The sequence below is a fragment of the Marmota monax genome, unplaced genomic scaffold (assembly GCF_021218885.2).
Source record: "Marmota monax isolate L192 unplaced genomic scaffold, Marmota_monax_Labrador192_F-V1.1 WCK01_AAM20220418_F8-fsc02004, whole genome shotgun sequence".
In the NCBI taxonomy this organism is placed as follows: Eukaryota; Metazoa; Chordata; class Mammalia; order Rodentia; family Sciuridae; genus Marmota; species Marmota monax.
Genome location: NW_026694405.1, coordinates 883 through 13206, shown reverse-complemented (window position 1 = coordinate 13206; position 12324 = coordinate 883). Strand labels below are relative to the sequence as shown.

Sequence of the window (12324 nt, the reverse complement as noted above, 5' to 3'; positions counted from 1 at the left end):
GTGTGTGTGTGTGTAAACACACATTTATGAAGAAGCGTTTTCTAACGCCAATGGAGATTTTAAGGGCATCTGACCCGTACCTTTGTCCACCAACAACACACATTCTATATAAGTACTGTTTTGAGTGTGGAATAAACATATCTTAATTATTTTTCAGCATAAATCATCAACAACATCCTTTATAGGGCAGTAGCTTTGTGCCTGTGATGACACAGACAGAATGAAACAATGCTAGGCTTTGCTATACAATGGGCCTACAAATGCCTGGAAGGCAGAAATCATCCCTTACTCACAATATGGCTGCAGATAAGAAGCATGAGAGGTGTTCAGGTCAGGGATAGTACTTGGTGTCAGCACCATGGCTTCTCCTTATAGCCTGGAGTGTAAGTATTTAGGCCAGTGGAAATCCCACAGGAAACCAACACAATCTCTTCTGTCCTCAGAAGTCCTGAGTTTTAATGTGAAACTGGCTTAAGAGCCCCCACAGAGCATAGAGTCCTTAAGTGAAAACATGATACAAAGCTTCACATGTTCCTGGGGGAATATTTCCTTAGCCATAGGTGGTCCCCAGAGGAAAGCAGCCCAAAAGGTCACTCCCACAATGAGGACTACAAGTTGAAAATTCTTGTCTAATACAATTAAAACTAAATTAAAGATTGATATTTATGTAAGATTTCATGAATTTTTATTTACTATTGAAAATTACAAAATAGTAAATGCTTATTAATTAAGAAAAAATAAAATAATAACAATGAAGACATTTTAAAGTAACCTATTTCTCTGAAAAGAAATACCTACTTATAGATTTTTGTGTATTTATATCCACAAACATACTATTTTTTTTCTGAAAATCATGATCACAATTCACAGGTTATTCACTACTCTTTGCTTCTCATTTAAAAATAGATCATAAACATCCATCAATAACTTTACAATGTGTCTTGTCTCAAAGTTAACACATTAGTGTATTTTATGGCTATCCACCTGCCTTTAAATATTTCTCTAATTAAAAACATTGAGTTCATTTCAATATGTTACATTGTAGCTTTATGATGATCATCCACATATCATGGCTGATGCTATTAAGAAATTTGTAGAAATTAATAGGTATTGCTTCAAATATATACTACTTTTAAATCACTTATATATCAAATTTCCCCTAGAAACTCTGCACTCAAACTCTGTACCCTTTGAAGCAACGTCAAGTTGGTCTGTCACTTCCTTTTGTGAGGTTCTACACTAGTAGCTGGTTTCCTCTAAGCATAGACATTAGTAAAGGGAAGTCTAGTAGAGCAGGCGATCCACTTATGCAGGTGGGAACCTCTTGTCCACAGTTGGAATTGAGAGTTCATTGTTACATTGGATCTTAAAAAAATAAATAAATACAAAAATAAATGCAAAACAGAACACAACTTACAAAAGAGAGGTAGTTGCTAAGCTAGAGTTACCATTAGTAGAGTAAGTTCTGGTATTCAAATGCACAATAGGATGGCTATAGATAATCAGGTTCTGTACTTTTTTAAAAAGCTAGAAGAAAGGATTTTGAATATTTTCTCCAGAAAGAAATGATGTTTGTGGTGATAGGTCACCATGTTTCCAACATTATATGATGTGTATATTGAAACATTATCTATAAACCTGTAACTGTATAATTTTTATGTGCCAACTTTTAAAAAGTTAAAATACAAGGAAACCCTACATTTATGACTACATGGAGTGGCCTTGTAGACATTGTGCTATATGAAATAAACTTACCCTATAGAAACAGAAAATAGAAGGGAGTCAGGTGTACAAGAGAAATATAGGAAGATGTTGGTCCACAAATGCAAGTGTGCAGATATAGGACAAGCTGAGGAAGACTAATATAGAGCACGATGACTGTGTTTAGCAATAATACATTTTATGTCAAAAATTGCTGATAGAGTATTGCTGGGAGCCATTAGCCAAGTAGGTATGACAATTTCCTTGCCAGCGTACCCCATGTTGCTTAGTGGAAGGACTCGTGGAAATAGGACATTTTGCAGTGACATTGCATGTAGGTGACCTTGCTCAAGGACCAAGGCGGATCCGGGTTTAGGGTGTTCCCAGTTTAGGATGATCCGGGTTTAGGGTGGTTCCAGGTTTAAGGTTATTCCTGTTGGGAATAGGACGTATCCTGGATTTCCCCAGAACATGATTGTAGACGGCTGGTGTGAGTTCGGGAATAAAGAATTGCTGTTTGAATCTACAAGCTGTGTGGTGGCTCGTGATTTTGTGCCCAGCCAGACTGCGGCAGAGTATATCATATATTCTCACAAAGATGTGTCCAAGTTTATCTTATATAAACACTTTTTTAGGTATTTTGTCATTTATTGGCATTTCTTAAACCACCAATTCTGAATTCAGTTATAGAAAATACTTTATGGTGTGTTATGGTCGTTATGAGAAACAGTGCATTAGTTCCTCAAAAAATTAAAAACAGATTTGTCATATGATTGAGCAATACCATTACCATGCATATATTCAAAGGAAATGAGATTTGTCTTTTGAAGAAGCATCTGCCCACGACATTTCAAAAGAGCCCAGGTGTTGGATCTACCTAATTGTTCATCAACAAATGAATGCATAAAGAAAATACAGTATATATACACACATTGGAATACTACTTAGCCAAAAAAAGGAGAAGGCATCCTATCATTTTGTGCAATATAAATGAATCTGGAGTATATTATGTGACGTGAAATAAACCTGGCAGAGAGACACAGGTACCACATGAGGTAGATGTATGCAGAATGTGGTAAACATTATCTTAGCAAAGTTGAGAACAAAATAATGGTTACCAGACACTCGTATGAGGTTCTACACTAGTAGCTGGTTTCCTCTAAGCATAGACCATCATAGCTGTGGGAAGGAGATGAGTAGGTGAGTGAAATCAAAGTCACAGGTAGGAGGAATAATAGGTGCTCTTCTTTTGTACAGGAGTGGGGGGGCTATAGTTAACATTAATGTGTTGTATATTTCCAAATAACTGGAGGAAAGAAACACATTTTTTTCAACTAAAAATACAAAAATAATTTAGAGTGGCTTGGATAAATTTGTCCATTTGAATTAACAGCTTTCTATTTTAATGAAACTTCTAAACGTTAGACATTTGCCTTCTGGTGTTTCTTTTCCATAAACATTATCCTTGTTCAATCTGTGTAATATATTTTCAGATACTACTGAAAATGGATGCAGGTTCTTCATGAGTAATAATGATGATGCTATTACAACAAAAGAGAAGGAACTATAGTCCTGATTTGGGTACAATGTGATCAACATTCACACTCAATACTCATATTAATATGCATGTAGCTATAGTAAGCAAAATACTATTTACTAAGTTTATTCATTACAATAAAATTACAAACAAATCCAGAATTGTATAAACTGGTAATAATTTAAAGAAGAAACTAAAGATAAAATTGATTCACATGGAGGTTTAAAGTAGTGGGAAAAGGAGAACAGGACCCATGCATATTTTTCACATGTGTGGTAGCATACGATATATATGTATATTTATATAAAATATATAATATTTTGAGAGAAAGTGTGACTGATATAGTAATTGAGTTAGTTCTCATTGTGTCTGGGCCTAGTGGTTCATGCTTTTAATTCTACTGGCTTGGGAGCCTGAGGCTGGAGGATCACAAGTTCAAGGCTAACCTCAGCAATTTAGTGAGGCCCTAAGAAACTTGGTGAGACCCTGTCTCAAATAAAAAACAAAAAGGGCTGGGGAGGTGGCTCAGTGGTTAAGCACCCTTGGTGTCAATCACTGGTACAAAAAAAGAATTCTCATTGTGTATGACAGAATAGTTGGTAATCTAATTAAAGTTCAAACATAGCTTAGAGTAAAGAAATAATCACCAGAAAGAACAACAAAAATATATATGTGAATACCACAATAGGTTTAAAAGGTTATTTCTATAAAAGGAATAATGAAGGTTTCGATCATTTTATTAACTATGGTATTGTCCATGTTATTTGATCATAATTTGTATAAACATGCACAGATAACATACCAAATTAATATATTCATTAATAAATGAAGTGTATATTCTTTCTAAGTCATACACAGAAGCACAGGAGACAAGAAAGAAATGTTTCACAGTTTATAGGGTCCGAGTATGATTCTTAAAAGATGTTATTTCAAATAAATGTTTTTCTGAAATATATCATGCATGCAAAAAAGAGCATACATTCTAGGTAACAGCTTCATGAAATGCCACCAAGTTAATAAACCCTGTACTTACCATCCAGGTATGGGGGATGATATTGCCCCTGCAGTATGGCAGGCGCTTGGTGAGGAAAGAGAAAGGAATAACAATCATCACGCCCCTAAGAAAAGTGAGCAGCCTGGCTTTAGCAATCACCACATTGGTGAGGATGGTGGCATAGCGCAGGGGATAGCAGATGGCCATGTAGCGGTCCAGTGCCATGAACATGAGCACCCCAGACTCCATTTTTGTGAAGGTGTGCACAAAGAACATCTGGGCCAGGTAGGCCTTAAAATCAATCTCCTTGAGGTTGAACCACAGTATGCAGAGAGTGTTGGGAAGGGTGCTGGTGCACATGAGCACATCTGTGAAGGAAAGAAGGGCTAAGAAGATGTACATAGGTCTGTGCAAGGCCTCTTCAGAGTAGATGAGGTACATAAGGCCAAAGTTCCCTGTAAGGGCAATGCTGTACATGGCACACAGGGGGAAGGAGATCCACAAATGCACCTCTTCCAGACCAGGGATGCCATTTAAAATGAATGAAGCTGGAGTAAGGCTGGTGACATTTAGGAGTGACATAATGACTTTTGGGAAGTTTAGAGTAGAGCATTCACAGAATTCCCTGTGTAAACAGAAGAAAAAATTTCAGAGTGTCACTGACTAGCAGGGCTTTGTCCCATAAAATGGCTAATTCATCTTTCTTGGGGATAGATGACCTTATTGCTCTCATAGGTTTTACATGTGGTACATACTCTCTTAGAGTCCATGCCTTAAGCATTAGATGTTGACAACATCAATGGCTTGTGCAGTTTCTTTTGTTATCATGTCTTCCATTCTCCAGGTTGAATTTGGCTACTAACTGACCAAATGGATGGTCAAGGATTGATTATATATTTTCTGGGATCCAGGTGTTCACCATAGTCAGAGATGCCCATACTAACCTGAAATATTTATAATCATCAGTTGTTCTGACATTCTAACCTTTCAAAGTTAATGTTTTACCTAATAGACTTGCTAAAGTTGATTCCAATTTACTTGTACCAAAAAATTCCTCTCCTCTCTCTTCAAAAATCTTCACTACAGAAATATATATTTTACCATCTCCTAATACGTACCTTTAATCAAAATGATGGACTGATCTTGAAAATAAAACATAGAAACGAATGCCCTTCCTAACATCATCACTCCATGACCTATTTGATTAGTGACAAATCAAAGAAGAATCATTGAAATAGTAAAAAGCAGCCAATGTTTTTCCAATATTAGCATCTAGTCTTCTGGACTCTACCATCTAGTTCAATGAGAAATAGATGTTTCAGCTTAAACTAAATCAGTCAATAATCCTTTATTACACAGTACTTTATTTTCTACCCACATTACATCTTCCAAGACTCATAGAACAAATATTTCTCAAGCCACGTAATCTACATAGCAATGCTTTTCTGGTGTAAAGTAGATTTTCAATACATTTTTTAAAATTCCACAGAAAAAGAGGCTTTAGGAGAATAAGTGTTGACATAAAGTGAGTATTGAGGGGAGAACATTTGATTTGATAGCATGTTGTGAGGAAACATGATCAAAGTTGTGAACATAGGAGGAACACATAAGATGCACAATTATATAGTTGTCTATATTGCTCAAGGTGTGCTTATTAAAAACAACAATAATAACAACAAAATGAACAAGCATTGTGGTTCTAGGGCTACTCCTACAGAAGAGGTTATGGAAGCAAAAATAGACCTTTTGATTAATTGATTAATTTCAATGCTGAAATTTATAAAACCTCTTGGATATTTTGGATATTCATCTGGTATCCCAATAGGCATCCCCACTAGAACTTTAAAAAGTGTGTAATTGAAATTCCTGCAATTCCTAATATTTCTGAATTTCCTGCAATTGACATAAATTGCAGGAAAATGGATGGAACTTGAGATCTCTATTAAGTTAAATAAGCCAAACTGAGAAAGTCAAGGGTCCAGTGTTTTCTCTGCTATATGGAAGCCAGAGAGAAAAAGGAAAAGGAAGGTGCAGGGTGGATCTCATGAAAATGGAAGGCAGATCAGTAGAGTAGAGGAAAGGGGTTAGGAGATAGGAAGAGGGAAAAGAGAGGAGAAATATGGGGAATTATATTGGCCTAAATACAGTATTATGTTGTGTGCATGTGCAAATATGTAACAATGAATTTCACCATTATGTACAAATATAAGGCTCCAAGAAAATATGGAAACAAATGATGTGGAGTGAGTGCACAAATTTGAGAGGTACTCAAATTTGTTGAATTGAGAAATAATTGAAATTTCATGAATACAGTGTCAAACAGATGCATTTCCTTTAAAGAAAGGAAAAGAAACTAGAGAAAAGTATGGAATATGGCTGTCATAGTTCTTTTCTTTCTACCCTCTGATTAATAAATTATTGTCTCTCAGAAATGTTGCTGTTAGCTTTCACAGCCAGTGGGACTGAAGATGTACTTCTCTTTAAAATATTCTGCATAATAGCTATGTTTTGGTAGTTGAAATATGAATGTTTTATCTAAAATAAAAATGGAACACAGAAGCTAATATGCAGAGGCATATTAGTGGGAAATATTGGTGTTTTTTTTAATTGGTTGTTCAAAACATTACAAAGCTCTTGACATATCATATTTCATACATTTGATTCAAGTGGGTTATGAACTCCCATTTTTACCCTGTATACAGATTGCAGAATCACATCGGTTACACATCCACGTTTTTACATATTGCCATACTAGTGACTGTTGTATTCTGCTATCTTTCCTATCCTCTACTATCCCCCCTCCCCTCCCCTCCCCTCCCTTCTTCTATCTCTACCCCTTCTATTGTAATTCATTTCTCTCCCTTGATATTTTTTCCCCTTTCCCCTCACATCCTCTTACATGTAATTTTGTATAACAATGAGAGTCACCTTCCATTTCCATGCAATTTCCCTTCTCTCTCCCTTTCCCTCCCACCTCTCGTCCCTGTTTAATGTTAATCTTTTTCTCATGCTCTTCCTCCCTCCTCTATTTTTAGTTGCTCTCCTTATATCAAAGAAGATATTTGGCATTTGTTTTTTAGGGATTGGCTAGCTTCACTTAGCATAATCTGCTCTAATGCCATCCATTTCCCTGCAAATTCCATGATTTTGTCATTTTTTAGTGCTGAGTAATACTCCATTGTGTATAAATGCCACATTTTTTTTAATCCATTCATCTATTGAAGGGCATCTAAGTTGGTTCCACAGTCTAGATATTGTGAATTTTGCTGCTATGAACATCAATGTAGCAGTATCCCTATAGTACGCTCTTTAAGAACTTCAGGGAATACTCCAAGAAGGGCAATAGCTGGGTCAAATGGTGGTTCCATTCCCAGCTTTCCAAGGAATCTCCATACTGCTTTCCAAATTGGCTGCACCCAATTTGCAGTCCCACCAGCAATGTACAAGTGTACCCTTTTCCCCACATCCTCGCCAGCATTTGTTGTTGTTTGACTTCATAATGGCTGCCAATCTTACTGGAGTGAGATGGTATCTTAGGGTGGTTTTGATTTGCATTTCTCTGACTGCTGGAGATGGTGAGCATTTTTTCATGTACTTGTTGATTGATTGTATATCCTCCTCTGAGAAGTGTCTGTTCAGGTCCTTGGCCCATTTGTTGATTGGGTTATTTTTTTTCTTATTGCTTAATTTTTTGAGTTCTTTGTATATTCTGGATATTAGGGCTCTATCTGAAGTGTCAGGAGTAAAGATTTGTTCCCTGGATGTCGGCTCCCTATTTACCTCTCTTATTGTTTCTATTGCTGAGAAAAAACTTTTTAGTTTGAGTAAGTCCCATTTGTTGATTCTTGTTTTTAACTCTTGTGCTATGGGTGTCCTATTAAGGAATTAGGAGCCCGACCCTACAATATGTAGATCGGAGCCAACTTTTTCTTCTATCTGACGCAGAGTCTCTGATTTGATATCAAGCTCCTTGATCCATTTTGAGTTAACTTTTGTGTATGGTGAGAGAAAGGGATTCAGTTTCATTTTGTTGCATATGGATTTCCAGTTTTCCCAGCACCATTTGTTGAAGATGCTATCCTTCCTCCATTGCATGCTTTTAGCCCCTTTATCAAATATAAGATAGTTGTAATTTTGTGGATTGGTTTCTGTGTCCTCTATTCTATACCATTGGTCCACCTGCCTGTTTTGGTAGCAGTACCATGCTGTTTTTGTTACTATTGCTTTGTAGTACAGTTTGAAATCTGGTATCGCAATACCTCCTGAATCACACTTCCTGCTTAGAATTGCTTTTGCTATTCTAGGTCTTTTATTCTTCCATATGAATTCCATGATTGCTTTATCTATTTCTACAAGAAATGCTGTTGGGATTTTGATTGGTATTGCATTGAACCTATAGAGAACTTTTGGTAATATCACCATTTTGATGATATTAGTTCTGCCTATCCATGAACAGGGTATATTTTTCCATCTTCTAAGATCTTCTTCTATTTCTCTCTTTAGGGTTCTGTAGTTTTAATTGTATAAATCTTTTACCTCTTTTGTTAGGTTGATTCCCAAGTATTTTATTTTTTTTTGTGTGGATATTGTGAATGGGGTGGTTTTCCTCATTTCCAGTCAGAAGATTTGTCGCTGATATACAGGAATGCCTTTGATTTATGTGTGTAGATTTTATATCCTGCCACTTTGCTGAATTCATGTATTAGCTCTAGTAGTTTCTTTGTAGACATTTTTTGTGTCTTCTAGGTATAAGATCATATTATCCGCAAATAGTGATAATTTAAGTTCTTCTTTTCCTATCTTAATGCCTTTAATTTCTTTTGTCTGTGTAATTGCTCTGGCCAGTATTTCGAGAACTATATTGAATAGAAGTGGTGAGAGAGGGCATCCCTGTCTTGTTCCAGATTTTATAGGGAATGCCTTTAGTTTTTCTCCATTTAAAGTGATGCTAGCCTGAGGCTTAGCATAGATAGCTTTTACAATGTTGAGGTAAGTTCCTGTTATCCCTAGTTTTTCTAGTGTTTTGAACATAAAGGGATGCTGTACTTTGTTGAATGCTTTTTCTGCGTCTATCAAGATGATCATATGGTTCTTATCTTTAAGTCTATTGATGTGGTGAATAACATTTATTGATTTCCGTATATTGAACCAGCCTTGCATCCCAGGGATGAATCCTACTTGATCATGGTGCACGATCTTTTTGATATATTTTTGTATCCGATTTGCCAGAATTTTATTGAGGATTTTTGCATCTAAATTCATTAGGGATATTGGTCTGTAGTTTTCTTTCTTTGAGGTGTCTTTATCTGGTTTGGTAATCAGGATGATATTGGCCTCATAGAATGAATTTGGAAGTTCTCCCTCATTTTCTATCTCCTGAAATAGATTGTGGTATATTGGTATTAGTTCTTCTTTAAATTTCTTGTAAAACTCTGCTGTATATCCATCCAGTCCTGGGCTTTTCTTGGTTGGTAGTCCTTTGATGGCTTCTTCTATTTCCTCATTTGATATTGGTCTATTTAGGTTGTTTATATCTTCCTGACTCAATCTGGGTAGTTCATATATCTTAAGGAATTTATTGATCTCTTCACTATCTACTATTTTATTAGAGTAGGGTTTCAAAATAATTTCTAATTATCTTCTGTATTTCTGAATTGTCTGTTGTGATGTTGCCTTTTTCATCCCGTAAGCTAGTAATTTGTGTTCTCTCTCTTCTTCTCTTTTTTAGCGTGGCTAGTCTATCAATCTTATTTATTTTTTCAAAGAACCAACTTTTAGTTTTGTAAATTTTTTCGATTGTTTCTTTTGTTTCAATTTCATTGATTTCAGCTCTGATTTTAATTATTTCTCGCCTTCTACTGTATTTGCTGCTGATTTGTTCTTCTTTTTCTAAGGCTTCGAGGTGTAGTGTCAGGTCTTTTATTTGTTGGCTTTTCCTTCTTTTAAGGAATGAACTCCATGAAATGTAGGATTTTTCCTTTCTCATTTTATTATTGATTTCCAATTTCATTCCATTATGATCAGATAAAATGCATGGTAGTATCTCAACTCCTTTGTGGTTGCTAAGATTTGCCCTGTGACGTAATATATGGTCTAGTTTTTGAGAAGGATCCATGTGCTGCTGAGAAGAAAGTGTATCCGCTTGATGTTGGGTGGTATATTCTGTATATATCAATTAAGTCTAAATTATTAATTGTATTATTGAGCTCTATGGTTTCTTTATTCAATTTTTGTTTATAAGATCTGTCCAGTGGTGAGAGAGGTGTGTTAAAATCTCCCATGATTATTGTGTTGTGGTCTATTTGACTCTTGAACTTGAGAAGAGTTTGTTTGATGAACGTAGCTGCACCATTGTTTGGGGCATATATATTAATGATCGTCAAGTCTTGTTGGTGTATGGTTCCCTTGAGCAGTATGTAGTGTCCTTGTTTATCCCTTTTGATTAACTTTGGCTTGAAGTCTATTTTATTTGATACAAGTATGGACACCCCTGCCTGCTTCCGTGGTCGGTATGCGTGATATAATTTTTCCCAACCTTTCACCTTCAGTCTGTGTATGTCTTTTCCTATCAGATGAGTCTCCTGTAGGCAGCATATTGTTGGATCTTTTTTTTTTAATCCATTCAACTAGCCTATGTCTTTTGATTGGTGCATTTAAGCCATTAACATTTAGGGTTACTATTGAGATATGGTTTGTATTTCCAGCCATCTTTGATTATGTAAGTTGTTTAACATGATTTGTTTTTCCTCTATGCTTAGTTTTTCCTTTACTGTACTACCTCCCACTGTTGGTTTTCTTTGTTATTTTTCATTTCCTCTTCCTGTAATGTTTTGCTAAGGATGTTTTGAAGAGCTGGTTTTCTAGCTGCAAACTCTTTTAACCTTTGTTTATCGTGGAAGATTTTTATTTCATCTTCAATCCTGAAGCTTAATTTCGCTGGATACATAATTCTTGGTTGGAACCCATTTTCTTTCAGCGTTTGAAATATGTTGTTCCAGGATCTTCTAGCTTTCAGAGTCTGTGTTGAAAGATCAGCAGTTATCCTGATTGGTTTACCCCTAAATGTAATCTGCTTCCTCTCTCTTGTGGCTTTTAAGATTCTCTCCTTATTCTGTATGTTGGGCATCTTCATTATTATATGTCTTGGTGTGGATCTCTTATGATTTTGTACATTCGGTGTCCTGTAGGCTTCTGGTATTTGGATTTTTTTTTTCATTCTTTAAGTCTGGGAAGTTTTCTAGTATTATTTCATTGAATTGATTGCTCATTCCCTTGGTTTGGACCTCTATACCCTCTTGTATCCCAATAACTCTTAGGTTTGGTTTCTTGATGTTATCCCATAATTCTTGGATGTTCTGCTCATGATTTCTTAACATTCTCACTGAGCTGTCTATGTTCTTTTCAAGTTGAAAAACTTTGTCTTCGTTGTCTGAAGTTCTATCTTCTAAGTGTTCTACTCTGCTGGTAATACTCTCATTTGAGTTTTTAATTTGTTTTATTGTTTCCTGCATTTCCAGGATTTCTGTTTGTTTGTTTTTTATATCCTCTGTCTCCCTATAGAGTTGATCTTTTGCTTCTAGGATTTGTTTATGTAGTTCATTGTCAAAGTGATTTTTCATTGTCTGAATTTGCTGTATAATGTCTTCCTTGAAACTCCAGATTATCTGAAGCATGTATTTTCTGAACTCTTTGTCTGACATTCCATCCGCTGCAAATATTACCTCGTCTATTGTTGAATTGAACTGTATTGTTTGTGGTCCTTTCTTTCCTTGTCTTTTCATACTGCTCATGATTCTTTCTAGTTTTGTGAAACTGTTGTGTTAATGTTTTTCCCCTTATATATTTCTATTGTTCTTGTATAGCTCAAAAATCCCTCTTTTGAGGAGAAAGACAATATTAACAGTTCCCAATATCCACAGCACATTATCTAAGTACAAATTTTCATTCTTAATACATTTATAGTTAGATTCTAAGTCTATAGATATTGGTTTTAATTATTACTTAAGAATATATTCATTAGTTTCATAAAAGGCGTACCATATCTGGTGGCATATAGAAAACTTAATTTCAGACAGAGGATGTTATACTTACA

At 35.5% G+C, this 12324-nt stretch overlaps 1 protein-coding gene across 1 annotated transcript; it reads right to left on the bottom strand.

The window, feature by feature from the left end:
* Nucleotides 1–4220: 4220 nt before the first annotated feature.
* Nucleotides 4221–4814, bottom strand: LOC124109531 (olfactory receptor 52N1-like). The gene has a single exon (XM_046468195.1). The coding sequence runs from the start codon at nucleotides 4812–4814 to the stop codon at nucleotides 4221–4223; it is 594 nt and encodes a 197-aa protein (XP_046324151.1).
* Between the last annotated feature and the right edge of the window lie 7510 nt (nucleotides 4815–12324).